Source organism: Esox lucius, chromosome 9, assembly GCF_011004845.1.
Source record: "Esox lucius isolate fEsoLuc1 chromosome 9, fEsoLuc1.pri, whole genome shotgun sequence".
In the NCBI taxonomy this organism is placed as follows: Eukaryota; Metazoa; Chordata; class Actinopteri; order Esociformes; family Esocidae; genus Esox; species Esox lucius.
This window is the reverse complement of record NC_047577.1, coordinates 1,239,203-1,266,959: the sequence shown is the minus strand read 5'-3', so window position 1 is coordinate 1,266,959 and position 27,757 is coordinate 1,239,203. Positions and strand designations below refer to the sequence as shown.

The 27,757-nt window shown below is 45.1% G+C and overlaps 2 protein-coding genes across 4 annotated transcripts in view; both read left to right on the top strand.

Moving 5' to 3' along the window:
* The window catches only part of LOC105009144 (glutamate receptor ionotropic, NMDA 2A), a 248,229-nt gene that overhangs the window by 163,389 nt on the left and 57,083 nt on the right, over positions 1-27,757 (top strand). The gene's annotated exons all lie outside the window — the stretch shown is intronic.
* LOC117594837 (protein kinase C beta type-like) lies at positions 639-27,495 on the top strand. Of its 2 annotated transcripts, XM_034293984.1 has the most exons (16): positions 639-1,150; positions 1,554-1,585; positions 14,614-14,693; positions 17,533-17,544; positions 18,855-18,966; positions 19,304-19,432; positions 21,156-21,312; positions 23,318-23,452; positions 23,790-23,886; positions 24,025-24,168; positions 24,999-25,172; positions 25,559-25,650; positions 25,847-25,909; positions 26,320-26,458; positions 27,024-27,104; positions 27,356-27,495. In XM_034293984.1, the coding sequence occupies exons 1-16, from the start codon at positions 948-950 to the stop codon at positions 27,461-27,463; spliced, it is 1,758 nt and encodes a 585-aa protein (XP_034149875.1). In that variant the 5' UTR covers positions 639-947; the 3' UTR covers positions 27,464-27,495. The 2 variants fall into 2 exon arrangements, with proteins under 2 accessions (XP_034149875.1, XP_034149876.1); XM_034293985.1 differs by lacking the exon at positions 17,533-17,544 and having other exon boundaries at positions 640-1,150; positions 27,356-27,494.

Below are 27,757 nucleotides of genomic sequence, written 5' to 3'. Positions count from 1 at the left end.
TTTGGTAGGTGAACGACACAAGAATTTCCCAATTCCTGTGTGTGTGTGTCTGTCTCCCCCTAGAGGTGATAAGAGTAATGTCAGTCTGCAGCTGGCAGGAAAACCGCATCAGCCTGGCTTCTGACCAACAGCTACACACAAACGCGCATGCACACAGAGAGACAAAAAGAACTATAAAATATTGCCTATATACTAATTTATTCCAGTATCGAGTGAACCTGTTGTGTGGGTTTTTCTCCAATTTGAGCTTTGGGAACAATACAGAACAAGCCAATAACATTATATGGAAGTGAACAGAAGATTACACTTTAACAGTGTGATTAAGCCATGCTTCTATATTCAGATAAATGCAACCGACTGGTTATTTCTACAGTTCTATGTACATTCTAACTTATTCTAGTTGCACTTATCTGCCTGTTCTCTCGAAATCCACAACAAGTGTTTACTTGTTTCTGTATCTCTGATTTAGACCTCATACCTTATCTCCCCCCCCACCCCTCACCCTGTCTTCTCTCTGTCTCTGACTCAGGCTACACCCAATCTAGTATTTACGACATAACAGCCTCTTTACTCTCCACACTGTGTGTCGTGGCATTCTGAGTACCGACAAGGGGCGCGTTTTCATTGCCCCTGCACGGTTCTGACACACCAAATATTTTTACTTCCTGCACACACACACACAACACACGGCATGAAGCAGGCTGCTCACAGCAGCTCAGACGCAACAGCACGTCGCTAGGGAGTGTTCCGTGCGAACAGGGAAGCGAAGCGCGCGGGGAGTCGGGGACCCAGCAGCGCAAGCCCAGGCAGGAGTCAGGATACAGCAGCGGGGGAAACCGACCTGATATCGGGAGAGGAGGAGGAGGGGAGGCACATACCGACGCCGTGAAAAGGCACCGAACTCACTATATCTCTCCCGTTCCCTTTCTGCACACTTCCGCGTTAAGATGGCTGACCGCGAGCAGAGCAGCAGTGACGGAGAGAGCTTGAACACCGCAGGTTCGGAGCGTCGGGATAGCGGGGCCGCGAGGGGGTTCGCCCGCCAAGGAGCCTTGCGGCAGAAGAACGTGCACGAGGTCAAGGACCACAAGTTCATCGCACGCTTCTTCAAGCAGCCCACGTTCTGCAGCCACTGCACCGACTTTATCTGGTAAGCGTGTGCGTGTGCGTGTGCGTGTGTGTGTGCTCGTGTGCGTGCGTGCGCCCGAGCGCGCTGTAGCGTACAGGTGATGCACGTGCAGCTGAATGATAGTAGACAGACGTAATGTTATAAATGTATATATATGCAACTATATTAGCCTTTATACACAGGACACACTGTACTGGCTTAGTTGTGTAATGAATGTGACAGACCACCACTGACACACACACATACGGACCATTTACACTGGTCAGAGGAATGTAGAATACTTTCATGTTACAGTGCTGTGTGTGTGTGTGTGTGTGTGTGTGTGTGTTGCAGGCATGGCTTTTCTAGGTGCCTGAGGGTTAACAGCTACAGTGTTGAAAAGATGTGTTGTGTGTAATATTATCTGCCCTGTTTCTCTTGACAGGGGCTTTGGCAAGCAGGGGTTCCAGTGTCAAGGTAAGCAATAGTACTCACACACAAACATACAGGGATATTCCCCTGGTAGTTATTTCTGTCAACAGTTAACAGTTAGACCCAGTGTCTCTGTGTTCTGCTTGGTTCCATCTGTGGAATATACGTTCCTCTGGTTTCAGACGTTTTGTTCTGTTGTCACTGGGGAACAGTGCTTGTGTGTCTCTGGGATTGATCCCAGTAGGTCCTTTGGATTTTTTTGAGATGTGGTCATCAGTCTCTGTGTGTTTGTGTCATTTCAATCAATAGTTTCACTTTATGTACTGAAGACAGTTGCCAGAGATTATTCACCTAGCCTGGGTTTAGAGTTACACTCTCTGTTGAATGAAGGGTGATATCTCCAAAACCAGGCTTGTTGAATAATTTCTAGGGGCTGCTTGAATTTTATGAGGTGTAACTCTTTATTGGAGTCTAGATGACAGGATCACGGATCAACTGTAACTGTGAGTGTTTCTAATATAAGCAACCAAGTGTTTGGTGGAGTGGAAACAGGAAATGTGAACGGGCTGTAGCACAGTAACCCTCTGTCACCGTCACAACGGATTGGTTACCGTCACAACGGACTGGTTACCGTCACGACGGACTGGTTACCGTCACGACGGACTGGTTACCGTCACGACGGACTGGTTACCGTCACAACGGACTGGTTATCAGCTGGCACAACCGAACCTCTGGGCTCAGAAATGTTATTCTGTCTGTTTTTTTCTTTTCTGTCTCTGTGTCAGTCGCTCTGTCTCTCTGTTCCTGTCTGTCTCTATGTCAGTCGCTCTGTCTCTCTGTTCCTGTCTGTCTCTGTGTCATCGCTCTGTCTCTCTGTTCCTGTCTGTCTCTATGTCAGTCGCTCTGTCTCTCTGTTCCTCTCTGTTCCTCTCTGTCTATGTGTCAGTCGCTCTGTCTCTCTGTTCCTCTCTCTCTGGGTCTGTCACTCTGTCTTTCTCAATCTTTCTCCATTTCCTTCAACTTGTGTCTGTTTACTGGCTATTTTTACTGTCCAATTTCACTGGCAAATTTCAGAGAGAGGTGCTGGGAGAGAGAGAGAAGTGAGAGTGATTTAGGGAAGCCGTGTCTCTTTATCAGGTCAAAAAAGGCAGAAACAGCAGAGTTGACACACACACAGCCCCCCGCCCCCATACACACACACACGCACAGTAGCACACTGAGAGACTAGAAGATTCAAGTCCAGACAAGAAGTTTGGCATTCCTCCTCGGACAATGAGGGTGTGTGTGTGTGTGTGTGTGGGTGCGCGCACGAGTGCAGGCAAGAGTGTGTGGTGCATGTGAAAGTGTGTGGTGCGCGTGAAAGTGTGTGGTGCGCGTGAAAGTGTGTGGTGCGCGTGAAAGTGTGTGGTGCGCGTGAAAGTGTATGGTGCACATGAAAGTGTGTTGTGTGTGTGTGTGAGAGTGTGTGAGAGTGTGTGGTGGGTGTGTGTTGGGTGTGTGTTGGGTGTGTGTTGGGTGTGTGGTGGGTGTGTGGTGGGTGTGTGGTGGGTGTGTGTGTGTGTGCGTGTGCGTGTGTGCGCACTGGCTGAATGGTCGGCCGGAAGCTGGTTTGAGGCCTAACACTCAACCAACCAAATGCCCCCAGACACACATGGTCACCGCGGCTGAGTCACCATCGTTTCGTGAGAGAGTGTGTGTGTGTGTGTGTGTGTGTGTGTGAGTGATTGAGTGTGTTTCGGAAAGGGGATCAGTCACAAGGGTCTATATGCCACAGGTTAAGACATTCAGGTAGATGTGGAACCCCAGGGGGAAAGCAGAGGCCCAAAGCAAACATACCACAGAAGGAATGTATCACGACAGCAAACCCAGGGACACTTACACAACAAGGACATCAACACAGAGAGGGAGGGGCTGAAGACATCAACACAGAGAGGGAGGGGCTGAAGACATCAACACAGAGAGGGAGGGGCTGAAGACATCAACACAGAGAGGGAGGGGCTGAAGACATCAACACAGAGAGGGAGGGGCTGAAGACATCAACACAGAGAGGGAGGGGCTGAGGACATCAACGCATAGAGGGAGGGGCTGAGCCTCAGGCTATTTGAGGGGAATTACTACAAATATGGAAAACCCAAAAAAATAACTCCCTCCCTCTGTTTCTCTTTCCCTCTCTCTGACTTTCTCTGATTCTCACTCTCAAGAAGGGCGAATCATAACTACAGACAGGCTTCAATCACCAGGCCATACACCTCCTGCTCTTAGAAGAGCTGAATAGAAGTTTGAGCAATAACCAAAATCTCCAGGGGGGGCTTGCGGGGAGGGTGTTCTTTCAGAGTTGATCGTAAGATAAGGCGTGCACCTTCTACATGATACATTCGAGTCGCTGGTTCACAGTCGTACCTTTTATGAAATTTCTGCCAAGACATGAGGAAATAGTAGGCAGCCTGAGTTCCTCTTTTGTTATATGAGCCAGCACCATAACAAATCATCAGAAAGGTCACACTTCGCTAGCTATCACTGAGGATAGTGCTCCCCTCTGGGGCCAGTATCAGTGTGATAGTTACAGCTGTGTCCTGAATGACTTATCAGGACTTCCCTCGCTAGTGTTTCTGCTTGTGCATATGGTCAATACTCATTTGTTTACTAACAGACAAGTAACTCAATTGTCCATTCAAATTAAATTTGCCAGACAAATCCAAGTATTTTTACAGTACTACGAGTCTGCAAAAAACACATTTCTAAAACACAAAAATGCGTCTGTCTGCAACTACAGAAGAGATGTTTAATTAATCTCTTCTGCTGAAACAGTGTGGTAAACAGAAACACCTTTACTGTGTCTTCAGATGGACCAACTCATCCAGGTGGTGGTTTAAATGAGTCCCCAGAGTTATGCTGAGAGTTGATCCATGAAATCAGCTACAGCTACCAGGGACGTGTGTAGAGGATATTGTGAAGGCAGGAGAGACAGGAGAGAGAGACCGGGAAGAGAGGGGTGGAAGTGATCTACCTCTAGGACAGCTACATCGTTGTGACCAGGTGTTGAACCCCATGACTCGTAGGACAGCTACTTTGTTGTGTCCAGGTGTTGAACCCCATGACTCGTAGGACAGCTACATCGTTGTGGCCAGGTGTTGAACCCTCTGACTTGTAGGACAGCTACATCGTTGTGGCCAGGTGTTGAACCCCATGACTCGTAGGACAGCTACTTCGTTGTGTCCAGGTGTTGAACCCCATGACTCGTAGGACAGCTACATTGTTGTGTCCAGGTGTTGAACCCCATGACTCGTAGGACAGCTACTTCGTTGTGTCCAGGTGTTGAACCCCATGACTCGTAGGACAGCTACATTGTTGTGTCTAGGTGTTGAACCCCATGACTCGTAGGACAGCTACATCGTTGTGTCTAGGTGTTGAACCCCATGACTCGTAGGACAGCTACATCGTTGTGTCCAGGTGTTGAACCCCATGACTCGTAGGACAGCTACATTGTTGTGTCCAGGTGTTGAACCCCATGACTCGTAGGACAGCTACTTCGTTGTGTTTAGGTGTTGAACCCCATGACTCGTAGGACAGCTACATCGTTGTGTCCAGGTGTTGAACCCCATGACTCGTAGGACAGCTACATCGTTGTGTCAAGGTGTTGAACCACATGACTCGTAGGACAGCTACATTGTTGTGTCCAGGTGTTGAACCCTTTGACTCGTAGGACAGCTACATTGTTGTGTCCAGGTGTTGAACCCCATGACTCGTAGGACAGCCACATTGTTGTGTCTAGGTGTTGAACCCCATGACTCGTAGGACAGCTACGTCGTTGTGTCTAGGTGTTGAACCCCATGACTCGTAGGACAGCTACATTGTTGTGTCCAGGTGTTGAACCCCATGACTCGTAGGACAGCTACGTCGTTGTGTCCAGGTGTTGAACCCCATGACTCGTAGGACAGCTACATCGTTGTGTCTAGGTGTTGAACCCCATGAATCGTAGGACAGCTACATCGTTGTGTCCAGGTGTTGAACCCCATGACTCGTAGGACAGCTACATCGTTGTGTCAAGGTGTTGAACCCTCTGACTCGTAGGACAGCTACATCGTTGTGTCCAGGTGTGGAACTGCATGACTCGTAGGACAGCTACATCGTTGTGTTGAACCCTCTGACTCGTAGGACAGCTACGTCGTTGTGTCCAGTTGTTGAACCCCATGACTCGTAGGACAGCTACGTCATTGTGTCCAGGTGTGGAACCGCATGACTCGTAGGACAGCTACATCGTTGTGTCCAGGTGTTGAACCCCATGACTCGTAGGACAGCTACGTCATTGTGTCCAGGTGTTGAACCCCATGACTCGTAGGACAGCTACGTCGTTGTGTCTAGGTGTTGAACCCCATGACTCGTAGGACAGCTACATCGTTGTGTCCAGGTGTTGAACCCCATGACTCGTAGGACAGCTACATTGTTGTGTCCAGGTGTTGAACCCCATGACTCGTAGGACAGCTACTTCGTTGTGTTTAGGTGTTGAACCCCATGACTCGTAGGACAGCTACATCGTTGTGTCCAGGTGTTGAACCCCATGACTCGTAGGACAGCTACATCGTTGTGTCCAGGTGTTGAACCCCATGACTCGTAGGACAGCTACGTCATTGTGTCCAGGTGTTGAACCCCATGACTCGTAGGACAGCTACGTCGTTGTGTCAAGGTGTTGAACCCTCTGACTCATAGGACAGCTACGTCGTTGTGTCAAGGTGTTGAACCCTCTGACTCGTAGGACAGCTACATCGTTGTGTCCAGGTGTGGAACCGCATGACTCGTAGGATAGCTACGTTGTTGTGTCCAGGTGTTTAACCCCATGACTCGTAGGACAGCTACATCGTTGTGTCCAGGTGTTGAACCCCATGACTCGTAGGACAGCTACATCGTTGTGTCCAGGTGTTGAACCCCATGACTCTGGTTATGTTAATAAGAGCTCTACTGTAAGCTGGTTATGTTGAGAGCTCTGCTGTAATCTGGTTATGTTAATGAGAGTTGTGCTGTAATTGGGTTATGCTAATGAGAGTTCTACTGTAATTGGGTTATGCTAATGAGAGATCTACTGTAATTGGTTTATGTTAATGAGTTGTGCTATAACTGTGTTATGTTAATGAGAGCTCTACTTTAATTGGGTTATGCTAATGAGAGCTTTACTTTACTTGGGTTATTCTAGTGAAAGATCTACTGTAATTGGGTTATTTTAATGAGAGCCCCACTGTAATTGGGTTATTCTAATTAGTGATCTACTGTAATAGGGTTATGTTAATGAGACCGCTATTGTGTCAAAATGTATAACTAAAAGGTACCAGTGGCCTTGCTTGACCCCAGATGAGAAACCTTTTGGGTACAACACAGAGGTAAATCTCAGGTTGAAGAGTTGAGGGGAAGTTTCTTTCTTTCTTCTCTCTCTCTCTCTCTTTCTCTTTCCGTCTCTGTCCTGTGTGTGGGTTTGGTTATCCTCTGTTTTGTCTGCCAGTAGTCCTGATTATTTGATCAGTTTCATGGTCTCTCTCTGTCTCGCTTCCTGTGTTTTTCCCTGTCTTTCTTCTTCTCGCTCTCTCTTTCTCACTCTCTTTCTCTCACGCTCTTTATTGCTATCATTGTCTCTCACTCACTATCTTTCTATTACTCTCTCACCCTCTTTGTCTCTCTCTTCTCTTTCTCTGGCTCTCTCACCCTCACTCTTTGTCTCTCTGTCTCTCTCTTCTCTTTCTCTGGCTCTCTCTCCTCTGCCAGTGTAGTCGTGGGAGGGCTGTCTCCATGACAACATGGTGCCTGTTGGACGAAGTATTATGGGATGTCATTGTCAGACTGTGTGTTTGAGAGACTTGCCACCGTTGTCACGGGGGCGGGACATTGTGGTGGGTGGTGAGTGTGTGTGTGGGTGGAGGAATTGTCTGTGTGTGTGTAGCTAAGTGTGTTGGCGTGTGTGTGTGTGTGTTTGTGGTGATGGTCTGTCTTCTGTACAGGAAGGACCCATGTTATCACTTGCTGTTAGGAGAAAGAGGGGGAGGAGAGAGATGAGGAGAGAGGGGGAGGAGAAAGAGGGGGAGGATAGAGAACATACAGAGGAATGAGGGGGAGGAGGAGAGGAGCAGGGGAAATATACAGTAGAGGATGGAAGGGAGAAAGGGAGGGGGGAGAGAGGTGAGGAGAAAGAGGGGGAGGAGGAGAAGAGCAGGGGAAATATACAGTAAAGGATGGAAGGGAGAAAGGGAGGGGGGAGAGAGGTGAGGAGAAAGAGGGGGAGGAGGAGAAGAGCAGGGGAAATATACAGTAGAGGATGAAAGGGAGGGGGGAGAGAGGTGAGGAGAAAGAGGGGGAGGAGGAGAAGAGCAGGGGAAATATACAGTAGAGGATGAAAGGGAGGGGGGAGAGAGGTGAGGAGAAAGGGGGGAGAGAGAGCACAGAAGGACCTACCGATTAGAAACATCTAGAAAAGAGCGTTTATATTCTATAAATACCTAAAGGACAGTGACTCCCCATCCTTCAATAAAAAAGCCCTCATCTTCAGATAGATGAACTTAAACATCCTCCTCTGAGCCAACCAGCACAAACAAACCCCACAGAGCCCCCGGAAAACAACACAAATCACCTACAGAAGAATTTACCAAAATAACTAAGAAAACTGGGGTGCCATTCGAACGAGCTGTTCACAGTGGCCATATTCCTAACCACTGGGACTGACACAAATGATGAAAAGTTTATTATTATTACTGACATTGTCAGTGTTGACAGCATGTTGATGTCAGGGGAGGTCAAGGATGTTTGAACATGACAGGAAGCCGGGTACCAGTCAAGCCCTCCACCAACTGACCCACAGGCCTAGTTCCCACCAACTGACCCACAGGCCTAGTTCCCACCAACTGACCCACAGGCCTAGTTTCCACCAACTGACCCACAGGCCTAGTTCCCACCAACTGACCCACAGGCCTAGTTCCCACCAACTGACCCACAGGCCTGGTTCCCCCCCCAACTGACCCACAGGCCTGGTTCCCACCAACTGACCCACAGGCCTGGTTCCCACCAACTGACCCACAGGCCTAATTCCCCCCAACTGACCCACAGGCCTGGTTCCCACCAACTGACCCACAGGCCTAGTTCCCCCTAACTGACCCACAGGCCTAGTTCCCCCCAACTGACCCACAGGCCTAGTTCCCCCCAACTGACCCACAGGCCTGGTTCCCACCAACTGACCCATAGGCCTAGTTCCCCCCAACTGACCCACAGGCCTAGTTCCCACCATCTGACCCACAGGCCTAGTTCCCCCCAACTGACCCACAGGCCTGGTTCCCACCAACTGACCCATAGGCCTAGTTCCCCCCAACTGACCCACAGGCCTAGTTCCCACCATCTGACCCACAGGCCTAGTTTCCACCAACTGACCCACAGGCCAGGTTTCCACCAACTGACTCACAGGCCTGGTTCCCACCAACTGACCCACAGGCCTGGTTCCCACCAACTGACCCATAGGCCTGGTTCCCACCAACTGACCCACATGCCTGGTTCCCACCAACTGACCCACAGGACTGGTTAAACTCTGCAATGGTAGATGAACATCAGCCTTGAGTTGGCATTAACTCAGTTCTCTGGCTTATAATTTTAAAGCCTGGCTTCCCTTTGTTTCCCCATTTGAAAGCAATGTTTGAAGATTTTAACTGAATAGCTGGTCAGCAGAGTTCAAGTAGTTTGTTTGTCAAATGCACCAAATAACACATCCTTCACAATTAAATGATTGTGACACGGCACACGACATCTACGTAGTAAGAATTAAGAAATATATAAAGCAAAAAAATATAGCAATATACATAACAATGGAATGCCGGTTCACACCTCACTTCTTGTTTTATCTTGTTACAATTTTTTATCCCAGTTGTACCATTACATTTGTCATTCATTCTGCCAGGCTGAACAAGCTACACTGCCTTCTGATCCAAACTTCTTGTTGACAAATGCTCAAATGAGTAACACGACCAACCAGTTTAATCAAGTTTGGGCTTATTCCTGTGAAAGTCAAATCCGAACAATAAATACTCAAATAATACATCCTCATTTTGGGCCTCCCTTTAAACAAGTACAAGTTATGAACAATAGCTGTAGCTTAAGTCCAAATAATCTTGTTGTCCCAAAGCTTTACAAAAAGTTATACCACAGTAGCTTAATATTGGCTGCGTCTTTGTCTCCCAGTTGGGTTCATGTGGACTGGGACAGGAGTAGACAACAGCCTGTGTTTCCTGTTATCTTCGGAGGCTGCTGGTTTTCCCAGGCATTTCTTTCCATGCTGTCGTGTTAAAGAGGATTTTAGATGTGTATATAACCTCTGTTTCCCTGGAGATAATGATGGCCATGTGCTTTCTAGGTTGCCCTGGATCAGAGGGCTGAGCTGATAGAATTGTAGAATGCCTTCACTTAGAAAAGACCTACAGGCATTAAGCCTTTGCACAGGTTTTTCAAAATGTACCTCTCGACATTGTTTATCTAACTGTAGAGTTGTTTGCTATCGGTACGATGAGCATTTCAGAAGAAGCATTCTTCTTTGGATGTCTGATGGCAAATAGGTGGCAATTTTATAATTGCATATCAATGTTTTAAATGTACATAATCAAGCTAATACAAAACATGCAATTGCCCAACTTTATTGTACAGTAAGCATATAACCTTGCTATGGAGAAATGCCACCAAGGCAGATCTGGCTGTTGAGAACAGTCAGCAAGTGAATCATTTCTAATAATGTTCTACTGACTTTGCACAACACTTTGAGCAACACTTTCATTGACGAGCTGCAGTTCTTGTTTCAGATTTCTCAAGTAAATGTAAGTCATTGCTATGACCTGACCGATCAGTTGCCAGTAAGCTAACTAACTAGTCTGGACCACTAACTAAACCAGCTAACTAACCAGACCAGCTAAGTGCCACAGGACGTGGAAAGAGACAGTTCAGGTGGCTGGATTGTTGGTGTGATGATGAACCTGTATTGACCTCCAAGTTTTGGAACAGTGTTTGACTGTTTGAGAGGGGTTATATAGGCTTCTATGGGCCATATCATTTTGTCGGAAATCACGGACGGAATCACGAAATAAAAATGTATCTTTATATGAAAATACAATTTGAATATATTCTCTTAATATTATTAATAACCATCTCGTTTTGCCTACTCCAAAATTGCCGTGAATCTGGAAGGACGGGCACGGCAGGCTGTGTCGTTCCTTTGCTTAGTGGTTGGGACTAGTTCACATGGACCTTGTTGTCACTCGGTAGTTACAGTTCTGAAAGATGTCGATGCATCCTTCACATGGACCTTGTTGTCACTCGGTAGTTACAGTTCTGAAAGATGTCGATGCATCCTTCACATGGACCTTGTTGTCACTCGGTAGTTACAGTTCTGAAAGATGTCGATGCATCCTTCACGTGGACCTTGTTGTCACTCGGTAGTTACAGTTCTGAAAGATGTCGATGCATCCTTCACGTGGACCTTGTTGTCACGCGGTAGTTACAGTTCTGAAAGATGTCGATGCATCCTTCACGTGGACCTTGTTGTCACGCGGTAGTTACAGTTCTGAAAGATGTCGATGCATCCTTCACATGGACCTTGTTGTCACTCGGTAGTTACAGTTCTGAAAGATGTCGATGCATCCTTCACATGGACCTTGTTGTCACTCGGTAGTTACAGTTCTGAAAGATGTCGATGCATCCTTCACGTGGACCTTGTTGTCACTCGGTAGTTACAGTTCTGAAAGATGTCGATGCATCCTTCACGTGGACCTTGTTGTCACGCGGTAGTTACAGTTCTGAAAGATGTCGATGCATCCTTCACATGGACCTTGTTGTCACTCGGTAGTTACAGTTCTGAAAGATGTCGATGCATCCTTCACATGGACCTTGTTGTCACTCGGTAGTTACAGTTCTGAAAGATGTCGATGCATCCTTCACATGGACCTTGTTGTCACTCGGTAGTTACAGTTCTGAAAGATGTCGATGCATCCTTCACATGGACTCCAGATCGATGGCACACTTTATTTTTTGATTCATTATTTATTTTCGGTTTGTCCAGAAAATGCTAACGTTCTGCAGGCACAGGAACGCGCTGCCAAAAAAACCGAGGGCACGTTTCAACAGTTCTACCTGCCTAGCGGTGAGCTTGGTGACTCGCCATAACCCCCGGTCTCACCAATTTTATTCGGATGAAGGCTGGGTGGGTTGTATGACATTGCTAGGCCTAAAACATACTCCCCCCCCCAGCAACCTATGAGAACTAGGCCAAAGTATGCCTCTCAAAGACAGATTTCAGCTGCCATCCCACGCTCAAACAGAATGAAGTGATCTGAACAGCACTAAGCGAACTGTATGTTACTGCAGCATTTTATGTGTTTGCGGGTTTATGGTTCAGTTGCGATCGTTAGAATTAAACTTGAACCATACAGTCTGTGGATGGCGTGTCTGGCCTGTGCTGGTAAAACACAGCCGTCCTACGCACCTCTACTGCCTAAGGGATTTATATGCAAGCATGATATTAAAAATGGAATCCGAAAGAAATTAAACTGATATCACGGAATTTGAAAAATAAATAAATAAACGGCATTGGCCAAAATTACCAGATTTTAGGGCCACCTGCTGGCAATGTGCAGTTCCTTATTCTGGAATAATTTAGAACCCGTATAGAGGTCAGAGTGCATGACCCTTTCTGCAGGCTAACCTGTGGTTGCAGTTTACCTCATCCAGAAGGAACAGTGGAGGGATGACTTGGTTGGATCAAAGTTGACCTGTAGATTATTTAATTTTTTTAAATACTGAACTGAATGTAGGTTCTACGAATTATAGGTTATCAAATCTACAAATTACACCTGCGACTAGTTGTTCAAATTCCCAACGAGGGTGTTTTTTACAATGTTTGTAAATTTACATATTTAAATTTCTTACCAAGTGCATTTTGGTGAGAAATAAAAGAAATGTTCTTTCTCCCTTCGCTTTCTCCTTCTCTGTCTGTTCCTTTCTGTTTTCTTTTTCTACTGTAGTTTCTCTTTCCTTAAGTTCCTGTTTGAGCGTTGACTCTAAGGTGATTGGCTTTTGTAGTTGTACATCAGGGTCATGGGCGGGGCTAGGTCTCTCCAGTGGTACCTCCCCTTTAACCCCTCAGGGGTTGGCCCGGTTCTGCTGGTTGCTAAGCAACAGGCCAGAGAACCCCTTGGCCACACTCACTAGGCTTGTCTTTCACTACTGAGGTGTGTATGTGTGTCTGTGTGTGTCTGAATGGTGTGTGCGTCTGTATGGTGTCTGTGTGTGTTGAGTTAGTCTGCAGTGATTTTGTGGAAGACATGAAAACACTAACAGACGATTCCTCCACCCACTCACCTCCCAGCTGTGCCTCCCGCCCACGCAAACACACATGGAGAGGCAGAGCAGAAGACACAGTTAGGAAGAGATGCGGTCGGCATGTTTCTGGCTCATTTCAATGAAATATGCTTTGTTGACATGATGTAACAATATGCACTGTGTTAATTAACCAATGAAGCGTGTGGGGGTGTGATATATGGCCAGTATGGGGCACGACACAGTGCAATATGATAAAATAATGATCAGGTCTTATCGACTGCACATCACCATGGTGACAGGCACAGGTGTGTTTGTCTGTCAAACAGTGTGTTTCACCTGGTGGTCATGTAGACCTCCAGGTGACCAGCCCTGGGTTCCCCCGAGGGATGAGACCTGTTCTCATCAGAGACGCATGTTTTCACATTTTGTGGGAAATGACACCTTTTTACGGTTCTTGTTTGGAAATGCCGCTGTCCTGGTTCCGCTGTGTTCCAGAGACCAGGCAGTATTTTCTCTACCAGGTGACAGGCTTTCCTGTGTCTGCCCTTTTCAGGCGTCCAGGCTGTGCTCGCTGAGTCTATATGTTGTCGAGGTTTCAGTCAGTAGCCCCAGTCCGTTTGCATGGCGTACTGCCGCTTTAATTCTGTTTGTTTTGTAATTGGGTTCCTTCTAACTGGCCGTCCTGGTTCTGGCACTTCAGTGAGTCGGTTGAACAGGTTTGGGAACTCCGCCTCAGGTTGGATCTGGGACTCATCCCTGGATCTTGGTGATGAATGGGAGCGGTCACATATTTGATATGTTTCCAGAACTTCATTGTTCTTTTTTCAATGTTTATTATTAGTGGATATTGGCCTAATTCTGCCCTGCATGGATTTGTTTTAGTTTTCCTCAAGGTGTGTGGGAAAACCTTCAGGAGCTCTGCAGTCAGAGTTTCAATGGAGTGTTAGTCTTGTTTTGCAGACCAACCCACACCTTGCTGTGATGAAGTGCAATTGATTCAATTATTAATTAATTACATTTTAACCAACTTTGAATAGGTATTTTAGGTTACATGTGCAGTGGATGTAAAAGTCTACACACCCCTGTTAAAATGCCAGGTTCTTGTGATGTAAAAGAATGAGACCAAGAAAAATCATGTCAGAACTTGTTCCACCTTTAATGTGACCTATAATGTGAACAATTCAGTTGAAAAACAACCTGAACTCTTCCACTGCTCCTGTGGTGTAGAATGCCCTGCATCTTTCCCCTGCTAATTCATTCAGTCCAGTTTAGCTCTCTTCCTCACTCCCCCCTCACTCCCCCTCACTCCCCCTCTCTCCCCTCCCTCTCCTTCTCTCTCCCAGAAAGAGACATCAACCAGGTTCAAGTTCATGGAGAAACTGAAGGTCAACCAGTTTTCAGTGCAATAGAATAACCAGACAGACACACACCCTGTAGGACATGTTGCTTTTTCTCTCTGTGCCGCTAGGAACCCTGAGTAGGTCTCCCCAGTTGCCATGAGCTTCCTGCCAAGTTAATTAACCTAAATAATTCATCATGTCAACCGGTCTGACCTCACACACACACACACACACACACACACGTTGTTGCATTTTGTATGTAAGTCTATGGGAAGTGATTTATTGTGTACCGTGTTTTGTAATATTAAAGGAAGTGTATGCCCGCCCTTTTCCCAGTGTTTTATTTTACGGTAGATTAAATATATGAATTGTATGCTGACAGTGTCTCTCTCTCTCTCTGCTCAACAGTGTGTTGTTTCGTCGTACACAAACGCTGTCATGAGTTTGTCACCTTCTCCTGCCCTGGGGCTGACAAGAACTCCTCAGACGTAAGTACTAATCCTAATCTCCTACTCTCTCCTGGTCATCTCCCTATCACCTCCTTGTCTCTCCTGGTTTCTTTCTCCTCCTGGTCTCTCTATCTCCTCCTGGTCTCTCCTGGTCTCTCTCCCCCTGGTCTCTCCCCCTGGTCTTTCCTGGTCTCCTGATCAATCTCTCCTGGTCTTTCTCTTTCTGGTCTCTCCTGGTCCCTCTCTCCTAGTCACTGTCTTCTGGTCTCTCTCCTGGTCTGTCTTTCCTCCAGGTCTCTCGTGGTTACTTTCTCCTGTTCCCTTCTGGTCACTGTCTTCTCCTGGTATCTCTCTCCTCTTGATCCTAATGTAAAGGACATTTTGTTTACATTTGCAAAGACAAAACAATAAAAAATCAAACATCAATAAGAAACATCAATAAGAAATGAAAGTGGAAGAAAAAAAACACCAAATTATAACTAACACTAGTTTTATTGATTTTATTTGTTTTTGGGTTTGTGTGATCTGAGGGAGAACTGTATTTGTCTAGAATGTGTTGATACGTTTTTCACAAAGTTAAGAAGTGCAGCTCGGTTTCCACCTGGTTTTGTGGCGGTGTGCACCTAGCATGTTTTCTCAGTGTCGCCATCCTTGGGCTCTGCAGGGTCTGGTCTTTCTCTCTTCTCTTGGTCTCTTATTCTGGTGTCTCCCTACTGGTTCTCCTCTCTCTTCCTGGAAATCCTCCCAATACATTTGTCAGGAAGTGTAGTTCAGTTTCTAACTGGTTTTGCGGGCAAACTGTCTTCCTTGGAGATCCTGCCTATTCTCTACCAGCAGCCCTTCTCTTTATCATCTTCAAGCTTTCTATACGCTCTCTTTCCAGTCTCTCTCTCTCTCTCCAGTCTCTCTCTCTTTCTCCAGTCTCTCTCTCTTTCTCCAGTCTCTCTCTCTTTCTCCAGTCTCTCTCTCTTTTCCAGTCTCTCTCTCTTTCTCCAGTCTCTCTCTCTCTTTCCAGTCTCTCTGTCTCTCCAGTCTCTCTCCAGTCTCTCTCTCTCTCTTTCCAGTAGCATTCTCTCTCTCTCCAGTCTCTCTCTCTTTACAGTCTCTCTCTCTCTCTCTCTCTCTCTCTCTCTCTCCAGTCTCTCTCTCGCTTTACAGTCTCTATCTCTGTGTGTCTGTCTGTTCCGGGCCTTCCCACTGTAAGCCCATCTCTCTGTTAAACGGTTCAGTTTAAATCCCCTGATGTCAGAAAAACCCTTCCCTCTCACTACAGTGGCATTATCATCCCCTTTCATTAGAGGATGACAAAAGTATTTTTATGTTATTACAGTGAACACATTACGCATTTTGTAATGACAGGATGCATTTAAAAGTGCACGCACATTATTGTATCAACAGGATAAGGAAAATATGAGGCTTGTGAATGGCCCTCCAAAAGCACATTATCCTCCATAAAAGGCAGATGGAACTCTTTCCCAGAGACATATTGAGAGGTTGGCCAATAATTTTTTTCCTCTGCCTTTTTTTTCACCACTGTCTGCTTAACTTGCAAGGAAACGTATGTTTCATTTTGAATTTGGCCCAAATAAAATGCGTCACTGACTCTACTAAATTTACATTTCTTATTATATTAACAAAGAGTTTCACATTTCAGCGTCGTCTCAATAAACTTTGGCTAACTAAAGCTGGAATGGCTAGCTCTCTGGAGATGTAATGTGAAGCTGGCTATGTAGATGTGGGTTCTTTTTTAGCATTGATCATTTGCGCTAGATTGGATCAGAATATATAGACCCATTTAAAATAGATCATAATGTATGTTATCTGCCTAGTATCATCAACCACTCTTGAAGCTTAAAAAAGTAAATTTAAAGGCAATAAAAAATATTTATGCATTGTGATACTTTAGCCTAGCAGCCCTTTTTAATGGGAGCTTATCTGAAACCTTTTGACTGGTTTCATCAGCGGTCAAAAGTCTATGGGTTTTCAGAAATGTGGGTTTCAGTTAATATTTAAGTGTGTCAAACACCTGCATCTGGTTGTTTTGTATTTCAAGGCTAAAATTTCTGCAATTTGTTTTTTGGTTTATAATTATAATATTTCTTTAATTTGCATAATTGTGCCCTCGTGATTGGGATATGGTAGAAAAAAACGAATCACTATTTACAATAGGGATGTTTGGGTTAAAATGTTCTCTGTCTATCTTTACGTCCATCTCCATTTATCTGTCTGTCTCTCCAGTATCTCTGTCTCTCCATCTATGCCTGTATCTCTCTTTCTGTCTCTCCAGTATCTCTGTCTCTCCATCTATGCCTGTATCTCTCTGTCTGTCTCTCCAGTATCTCTGTCTCTCCATCTATGCTTGTATCTCTCCGTCTGTCTCTCCAGTATCTCTGTCTCTCCATCTATGCCTGTATCTCTCTGTCTGTCTCTCCAGTATGTCTGTCTCTCCATCTATGCGTGTATCTCTCTTTCTGTCTCTCCAGTATCTGTCTCTCCAGTATCTGTCTCTCCATCTATGCGTGTATCTCTCTGTCTGTCTCTCCAGTATCTCTGTCTCTCCATCTATGCCTGTATCTCTCTGTCTGTCACTCCGGTATCTGTCTCTCCATCTATGCCTGTATCTCTCTGTCTGTCTCTCCGGTATCCGTCTCTCCATCTATGCTTGTATCTCTCTGTCTCTGTCGGTTTCGCTATAATCTATCAATCCATCTTTCATCTTTAATCAATAAACCTTGACATCGAGTGCCAGGTTAGTTATATTGTCAAAGTGTAAATATAATAACATTGATCAGACAAATGGCAATAAGGCTGTGATGATGACGGAACATATATAATAATAATAATAATAATAATACAATTGTCTCTCTCTCTTTTCTAGGGTGGGGATGAGGTATTCAAGTAGGGAAAATTGTTTTGGTGTTATTACGTAAAGGGATGGTGTCTCAGTGTGTGTGTTATTAATTAAAGGGATGGTGTCTCAGTGTGTATGTTATTAATTAAAGGGATGGTGTCTGATACGTGGAGAATTGATACAGGATGTTTTGGGGGTTCTGTTAGGTGGTGTCTGGATGTTGAGGAGGGGTTGTTGGTTTGGGGGTTCTGGAAGGTGGTGTCTGGATGTAGAGGAGGGGTTGTTGGTTTGGGGGTTCTGGAAGGTGGTGTCGGCACGTAAAGGAGGGGTTATTGGTTTGGGAGTTCTGGAAGGTGGTGTCGGCATGTAGAGGAGGGGTTGTTGATTTGGGGGTTCTGGAAGGTGGTGTTGGCATGTAGAGGAGGTGTTGTTGGTACAAGTGTTTCTGTGTGTGGTTGTATATATGTGCGGAAGTTGGTGGTGGTTTTAGGGTGTGGTGGTGGTTTTTCTGTAAAACAATTAGTCTAATTAGTGTAATACGAAATATGACATTAAAACAGGACAAAGTATTTTCCTCTCTCTCTCTCTCTGTCCATCCCTCTCTCTCTCTCTCTCTATCTCTGTCCATGCTTCCCCACCTCCATTCTGTCAGGACCTTATCACTTCTCCAACACCAGATGTCCTCTCTTCCCTTCTCTCCTCTGTTTCACTCTCTAATCATTCCTGGCAGGAAAGCCTGAAAATATTCCTAACAGCATTCCCACAGAATTCCGTCCTTTCTCCAACATGGAATACAAGGACAAGTCAATGGGATAAGACTGGCGCCTGGATCTGTCTGTGTTTGTGTCTGTTTGTTTAAGTTAAATATTGATCCTGGGAACAATGATTAAATTAGCTGCATGTTAATATAGACTGCGACCTCAGCAGAGTGTGTGGGGGTGTCTTGTTCTGCTGTAGTTGTACCACAGCGCTAACGGAAAAAAGGCTGCAAACAAATACAAACTCTGCTGATGGCAGTGAAGCAATGTTGACCTTTGCCCTCTTTCACCTGTCTGACCTTATAATGTATGATGGGAGATTATGGAATGTGCAGCTCTGCACTGCTACGTTAAATAATAACACACATACACACACACACACACACACACGGACAGAGATGAAACACATACACACACTTTACATCTCTGTCTGAGTTAATACATTTTTATACTGCCCGTCCCCTAAATCTATATGCCCCTTCCTCTATGCCTCACCCTTTTCTCTATATACCCCTTCTCTCTCCCTCTTTGCTGCTCCCCTTTCTCTCTGCCGTTTGTTCATTTTATTCTGACTCTCCTCTCCCTCCCCAGGACCCGAGGAGTAAACACAAGTTCAGGGTCCATACGTACTCCAGCCCGACCTTCTGTGACCACTGCGGATCTCTGCTCTATGGCCTCATCCACCAGGGCATGAAATGTGATCGTATGTATCGCTGTTCACACCCTGGGGCACAGCTACATCTGGTGGACACTCGCTGTAATAGCACCGTTGTGCTTTGTCCAAATAAAACAAACACAATAAACACCTACTCTGATAATAGCCTGTAACACAGGGACACCTAGTGGCCAGAAACAGGGACTGCAGCTGCAATGATCGAAGCAGTTCAGTGTTTAGATTTAGGGGATTCATTTGTTTTGAGTTTAGGGTTAAAGGTGGGTTAGTTGTGGGGGTTAGAGAAAATAGGATTGAGAATAAATGTTTGTCCCCAAAGTCCTCACACGATAGTAAAACAAACATGTATGTCTGTGTTTCTCCGTAGATTGTATGATGAATATCCATAAACGTTGTGTCGCCAACGTCCCCAGTCTTTGTGGAACAGACCACACAGAGAGACGAGGACGAATCCACATCACAGCAGACATTAAGGACAACACACTGACTGTTTACAGTGAGTATAAAACACACATCACAGCAGACATTAAGGACAACACACTGACTGTTTACAGTGAGTATAAAACACACATCACAGCAGACATTAAGGACAACACACTGACTGTTTACAGTGAGTATAAAACACACATCACAGCAGACATTAAGGACAACACACTGACTGTTTACAGTGAGTATAAAACACACATCACAACAGACATTAAGGACAACACACTGACTGTTTACAGTGAGTATAAAACACACATCACAACAGACATTAAGGACAACACACTGACTGTTTACAGTGAGTATAAAACACACATCACAGCAGACATTAACGACAACACACTGAATTTTTACAGTGAGTATAAAACACACATCACAACAGAATTCAAGGACTTCAAACCTTCAAATGAACAGTAGAGACGTGGCGCTGAAATTATTTTGGATTTATAGCTAATCCTGTCAAAGTATCTTAAAAGGAATTCTAGATGTCTAAAGGCAAAATATCTCATTAATGACCTTCAGATCATCGCAGTGTTTCTATGAATGTGCTGAATGTGCATTTTACAAAGAGGGGAACACAGACAACAACTTCTTAGAAATAACTTTTCCTGTGGGAAAGAGCAATAAAAACTATTAAAAAACACCTAACAGTGGTCAGTTAGTCTGTTAGTACAACCACTTATTTTGGTGGACTCACCTAATTGAGGTCAGGTGACGGGGGCGGGGGGGGGGGGGGGGTTACTCCCCCAATCACACTGCAAATAAAAGTTTTTTCAACAGAGGCTACCGGAATACTGGACTTTGTCCGATTGAGACTTTGTCTGTGTCTTATTTGGCACAGTATGTGCTGGAAAGAGGTTGGCGTGTGTGTCTGCGTTTGTGTGCATGATGAGGTTTAACTGGAAAGTCCATTGTTTGATCAATGAGCCAACGATTGACTGGCAGCCCTGGAACATACTCACCCAGACACAAGAGAATTGATTGTCCCGACTGACAGACTAAACGGGCGATGAGTGGAAGCTTAATGGATGACAGGGAAGGGACGACAAGGATGAATAGAGTTCAGGGAGTCCGATACAGGGGGCGGGGTCAATTCCAGTTCAATACCGAATGTCATTCCTAATGGTTCTCATTAAAATACCTCCAGAGATGTACAGGGACGGTTCCTGTCTGAACAGGAATGTGATCAGGGGGATGGGTGAAGATAATGATGGCTGAGGGTGAAGATAATGATGGCTGAGGGTGAAGATAATGATGGCTGAGGGTGAAGATAATGATGGCTGAGGGTGAAGATAATGATGGCTGAGGGTGAGAATAATGATGGCTGAGGGTGAGGATAATGATGGCTGAGGGTGAGGATAATGATGGCTGAGGGTGAGGATAATGATGGCTGAGGGTGAGGATAATGATGGCTGAGGGTGAGGATAATGATGGCTGAGGGTGAGGATAATGATGGCTGAGGGTGAGGATAATGATGGCTGAGGGTGAGGATAATGATGGCTGAGGGTGAGGATAATGATGGCTGAGGATGAAGTTTGATAATGGCTCAGGATAATGGCTGATGATGGCTGAGTATGAGGTTTGATATTGGCTGAATATGATGACTGAGGTTGATAGCTGAGGATGAGATTTTTGATGATGGATGATAATGTTTTTTAAATCTCCTTACTCCCCCTCCCCCTTCCCTCCACATTTCCTCCCTTGTCCTCCTTCCCTCTTCTTCCCCTCCTTTCCAGTCCAGGAGGCTTGTAACCTAGTGCCCATGGACCCTAATGGTCTCTCTGACCCCTATGTGAAGCTCAAACTCATCCCCGACCCCAAAAGTGACACCAAGCAGAAGACCAGGACCATTAAGTGCAACCTGAACCCTACCTGGAATGAGACCTTCACGTTGTGAGATATCTTCTCTTTGTAATATCTCGGTTATAGAGACCTTCACCTTGTTAGATATCTTCTCTTTATAATATCTTGGTTATAGAGACCTTCACCTTGTTAGATATCTTCTCTTTATAATATCTCGATTATAGAGACCTTCACCCTGTTAGATATCTTCTCTTTATAATATCTTGGTTATAGAAACCTTCACGTTGTTAGATATCTTCTCTTTATAATATCTTGGTTATAGAGACCTTAATGTTATAAAAAATCGACCCTTTATAATACAGCTCCTGAAAAAATTGAGACCACTGCACCTTTTTCTTTCCTTTCCGAAAAAGATTTTGAGTGAGGATCAGAAGGATTAAAATTAAAAGACCACTGCAAATTTTACACTTCAGTTCCTAACTCAAAACTTTCCTTTTCAACTTTTTGGAAAGGAAAGAAAAATGTGCAGTGGTCTCAATTTTATCCAGAGCTGTATCTTGACTATAGAGACCTTCACATTGTGAGATAATCTCTACACTTTATAATAACTTGGCTATAGAGACCTTCACGTTATGAGATATCTCTACTCTTTATAATAACTTGGCTATAGAGACCTTCACGTTATGAGATATCTCTACTCTTTACAATAACTTGGCTATAGAGACCTTCACGTTATGAGATCTCTACTCTTTACAATAACTTGGCTATAGAGACCTTCACGTGATGAGATATCTCTACTCTTTATAATATCTTGGCTATAGAGACCTTCACATGATGAGATATCTCTACTCTTTATAATAACTTGGCTATAAAGACCTTCACGTTATGAGATATCTCTACTCTTTACAATAACTTGGCTATAGAGACCTTCACGTTATGAGATATCTCTACTCTTTACAATAACTTGGCTATAGAGACCTTCACGTTATGAGATATCTCTACTCTTTATAATATCTTGGCTATAGACACTTTCATGTTGTGAGATTCATGTTTGACACATTCTGTGTAGGTAAGATAATAAACATTGTCGACTGGCTTAGTCCTGTAGACAATCAATTCACGGTTATTTCAGATCAAACAGTAAGGAAGACCATTGCCTGTTAAGCACCGTTAAACACTGTTCAATATATCCATATGAACACTTCATAGGTCATTCATCAGAGTTTCCTCCCATGTTCTGTTTAAACAAAGACACACATCAAATCGTATTGCCAAACCATGCTAGTTGTTGCATATTTAGATCACCACTTTAATTTTATTTGGGGATATACAGTACCAGTCAAAAGCTGAGTAATGTGCCTTTAGGTAATTATTTTCCCACATACCACATTTTAAAAGAAAAGAGTCTGATAAAAAAGAGCCTGATCGTAATGACTGTCTCTTCCTGTAGTTCTCTAAAAGAGCCTGATAGTAATGACTGTCTCTTCCTGTAGTTCTCTAAAAGAGCCTGATAGTAATGACTGTCTCTTCCTGTAGTTCTCTCAAGGAGCCTGATAGTAATGACTGTCTCTTCCTGTAGTTCTCTCAAGGAGCCTGATAGTAATGACTGTCTCTTCCTGTAGTTCTCTAAAGGAGCCTGATAGTAATGACTGTCTCTTCCTGTAGTTCTCTGAATGAGCCTGATAGTAATGACGGTCTCTTCCTGTAGTTCTCTGAAAGAGCCTGATAATAATGCCTGTCTCTTCCTGTAGTTCTCTGAAGTAGCCTGATAGTAATGCCTATCTCTTCCTGTAGTTCTCTGAAATAGCCTGATAATAATGACTGTCTCTTCCTGTAGTTCTCTGAAGGAGCCTGACAGTAATGACTGTCTCTTCCTGTAGTTCTCTGAAAGAGCCTGATAGTAATGACTGTCTCTTCCTGTAGTTCTCTGAAGGAGCCTGACAGTAATGACTGTCTCTTCCTGTAGTTCTCTGAAAGAGCCTGATAGTAATGACTGTCTCTTCCTGTAGTTCTCTAAAGGAGCCTGATAGTAATGACTGTCTCTTCCTGTAGTTCTCTGAAAGAGCCTGATAGTAATGACTGTCTCTTCCTGTAGTTCTCTGAAGGACTCTGATAAGGACCGTCGTCTGTCTGTGGAGATCTGGGACTGGGATTTGACCAGCCGGAACGACTTCATGGGAGCGCTGTCCTTCGGCATCTCAGAACTCCAGAAACAAGGAGTGGATGGATGGTGAGATGGTGGGAGGGAGGTGGAGGGATGTTAATAGTGTTCATCTATAGTGTTAGTCCACAGTGTTAACCAATTATGTTAATATTGTTAATCTATAGTGTTAATCCACAGTGTTAAGCGATAATGTTAATAGTGTTAATCTATAGTGTTAGTCCACAGACCTAAGCGATAATGTTAATAGTGTTAATCTATAGTGTTAGTCCACAGTCTTAATCAATTATGTTAATAGTGTTAATCTATAGTGTAAATCCACAGTGTTAACCGATAAAGTTAATAGTGTTAATCCCATAGTGATAATCCACAGTGTTAAGTGATGATGTTAATCAATGTTGTACAGGTTTAAATTGTTATCCCAGGAGGAAGGAGAGTACTTTAATGTCCCTGTCCAACCAGATGGAGAAGAGGGAAATGAAGAGATACGACAGAAATTTGAGGTGAAACTTTCCCCCTAACTACAGTGACCCCTAACTACACATAGTGAATGACCCAGTTATCTGATACATTTGTACAGCTGCCACATTGATGTCCTGTGTCTCTTCTTGTCCTGTGTCCCTTCCTGTCCTCTCTATCAGAGGGCTCGGATTGGTCCTGGTAAGAACACCGATGGGTCATCATCTAACTCCATCTCTAAGTACGATAGTAACGGTAACCAGGACCGTGTCAAACTAACAGACTTCAACTTCATCATGGTGCTGGGCAAAGGAAGCTTTGGAAAGGTAGGCTGACTGTGTGTGTGTGTGTGTAGACGGCGATACCGTGTGTGTGTGTGTGTGTGTAGACGGTGATACCATGTGTGTGTAGACGGCGATACCATGTGTGTGTAGACGGCGATACCATGTGTGTCTAGACGGAGATACCGTGTGTGTGTAGACGGAGATACTGTGTGTGTTTGTAGATACAGATACTGTGTGTGTGTAGATGGGGATACTGTGTGTGTTTGTAGATACAGATACTGTGTGTGTGTAGATGGGGATACTGTGTGTGCGTGCGCGTGTGTGTGTAGACGCAGATACTGTGTGTGTGTGTGTGTGTGTAGATGGGGATACTGTGCATGCGTGCATGTGTGTGTAGACGGAAATTATGTGCGTGCGTGTGCGTGTATAGATGGAGATACTGTGTGTGTGTGTAGATGGAGATACTGTGTGTGTGTGTAGATGGAGATACTAGGTGTATTTACCACAACAAGGTAAATACACCTTGTTGTGTCCAGCCTGGTAAATACACCTTGTTGTGTCCAGCCTGGTAAATACACCTTGTTGTGTCCAGCCTGATAAATACACCTTGTTGTGTCCAGCCTGGTAAATACACCTTGTTGTGTCCAGCCTGGTAAATACACCTTGTTGTGTCCAGCCTGGTAAATACACCTTGTTGTGTCCAGCCTGGTAAATACACCTTGTTGTGTCCAGCCTGGTAAATACACCTTGTTGTGTCCAGCCTGGTAAATACACCTTGTTGTGTCCAGCCTGGTAAATACACCTTGTTGTGTCCAGCCTGATAAATACACCTTGTTGTGTCCAGCCTGGTAAATACACCTTGTTGTGTCCAGGTGATGTTAGCAGAACGTAAGGGAGCAGATGAGCTGTACGCCATCAAGATCCTGAAGAAGGACGTGGTGATCCAGGACGATGATGTGGAGTGCACCATGGTGGAGAAGAGGGTCCTGGCCTTGTCTGGGAAACCCCCCTTCCTCACGCAGCTACACTCCTGCTTCCAGACCATGGTACACACAGACACACAGACACAGACATACACACAGACGCACACGCTCACTCACATGCACACAGTCTGTCACTCCCCATTCTAAAGAGCAGATGCATTGCCGCCAGCCATCCGGCTCTCATGAAGGATTTTCCAGAGGGTGAATACTGTAACATACCAGGGGAATACTGTAACATACCAGGGGAATACTGTAACATACCAGGGGAATACTGTAACATACCAGGGGAATACTGTAACATATCAGGGGAATAATTTAACATATCATGGGAATGTACAGCTCCGGAAAAAATTAAGAGACCACTGCACATTTTCTTTCCTTTCCAAAAAAGTCTATCTATCTATCTTCTCTCTGTCTCACTGTCTGTGTATATGTATGTCTGATTCTAGGACCGGTTGTATTTTGTGATGGAGTATATCAATGGAGGAGACCTCATGTATCAGATCCAACAGGTTGGAAAGTTCAAGGAGCCCCATGCAGTGTAAGTACAGGCACACAGGCACAAACACAGACGCACAAACACAGACACACAAACACAGACACACACCAAGGAATTATGCTTTCTGAAGAAATCCACCCAACACCACACACACACACACACACAGTCCAGTGTCTGGTCGAACTATGTGTGTGTTTTGTCTAACTGTGTGTGTGTGTGTGTGTGTGTGTGTGTGTAGGTTCTATGCTGCTGAGATTTCCATCGGCCTGTTTTTCCTACATTCCAAAGGCATCGTTTACCGGTGAGTCTGTCGTGCATCAATTACCAATGGTGAGTGGTGATTGGTGGAATGCTTTGGGTCAGATACCCACAGTGAGTGGTGATTGGTGGAATGCTTTGGGTCAGATACCCACAGTGAGTGGTGATTGGTGGAATGCTTTGGGTCAGATACCCACAGTGAGTGGTGATTGGTAGAATGCTTTGGGTCAGATACCCACAGTGAGTGGTGATTGGTGGAATGCTTTGGGTCAGATACCCACAGTGAGTGGTGATTGGTGGAATGCCTCTGGTCAGATACCCACAGTGAGTGGTGATTGGTGGAATGCCTCTGGTCAGATACCCACAGTGAGTGGTGATTGGTGGAATGCGTTGGATCAGATACCCACAGTGAGTGGTGATTGGTGGAATGCATGACTGTATTATATTCTACAGGGACCTGAAGCTGGACAATGTAATGTTGGATGCTGAGGGCCACATTAAGATAGCTGACTTCGGGATGTGTAAAGAGAACATGCTAGATGGAGTCACAACAAAGACGTTCTGTGGGACCCCAGACTACATCGCCCCGGAGGTAGGGCCTCTGTCTGCCTCTCTGCTTCTCGGTCTGCCTCTCTGCTTCTCGGCCTGCCTCTCTGCTTCTCGGTCTGCCTCTCTGCTTCTCGGTCTGCTTCTCTGCTTCTCGGTCTGCCTCGCTCCTTCTTCTCTGTCTGCCTCGCTCCTTCTTCTCTGTCTGCCTCGCTCCTTCTTCTCTGTCTGCCTCGCTCCTTGTTCTCTGTCTGCCTCGCTCCTTGTTCTCTGTCTGCCTCGCTCCTTCTTCTCTGTCTGCCTCGCTCCTTCTTCTCTGTCTGCCTCGCTCCTTCTTCTCTGTCTGCCTCGCTCCTTCTTCTCTGTCTGCCTCGCTCCTTCTTCTCTGTCTACCTCGCTCCTTCTTCTCTGTCTGCCTCGCTCCTTCTTCTCTGTCTGCCTCGCTCCTTCTTCTCTGTCTGCCTCGCTCCTTCTTCTCTGTCTACCTCGCTCCTTCTTCTCTGTCTGCCTCGCTCCTTCTTCTCTGTCTGCCTCGCTCCTTCTCTATATGTCACTGTCTCGGTTTCTCTTATTTTTCTTTCCTCCTCTTTCTTCCCTCTCTCCTCCTCCAGATCATAGCGTACCAGCCATATGGGAAGTCTGTCGACTGGTGGGCCTTCGGAGTTCTCCTGTATGAGATGCTGGCTGGACAGGTGTGTATGTCTTATTGTATGAGATGCTGGCTGGACAGGTGTGTATGTTTTATTGTATGAGATGCTGGCTGGACAGGTGTGTATGTCTTATTGTATGAGATGCTGGCTGGACAGGTGTGTATGTTTTATTGTATGAGATGCTGTTATAATGACGGTCATTGTAGTTCTACAGTAATGATGTCTTCTGTAGTTCTTGTATGATGATGGTTGTAGTTCTAATATTGGCTGCTGTGCTCGGTGTCCCTTCCCAGCCTCCCTTTGATGGTGAAGATGAGGATGAGTTGTTCCAGGCCATCATGGAGCATCATGTCTCCTACCCCACTTTTATTCACACGGCCCAGTTCAAAGTCCTTGTATAAAAACGATACTATTTGTGGAGCTCGACTAACGTTACTGTCTGCCATGTTTGGCGCGGTTTGAATTGTGCAGCGTTAAAGGCACATACGCTTATTAGTGGTGCTGATGTCACAACAAATAAAATAATTGTATTTTATTATTATTCTCACATTCCCACAATAGATGGTGTATATCAGTCATTAAACATTTGCAAGAACAGCAGTGAATTGATATAAGAAAATATGGAGTTAATTCCTAATAGATTAGGTAATACACAGTAGATACAAAATTTTCAGCATAAACTATAGCCTAAAATG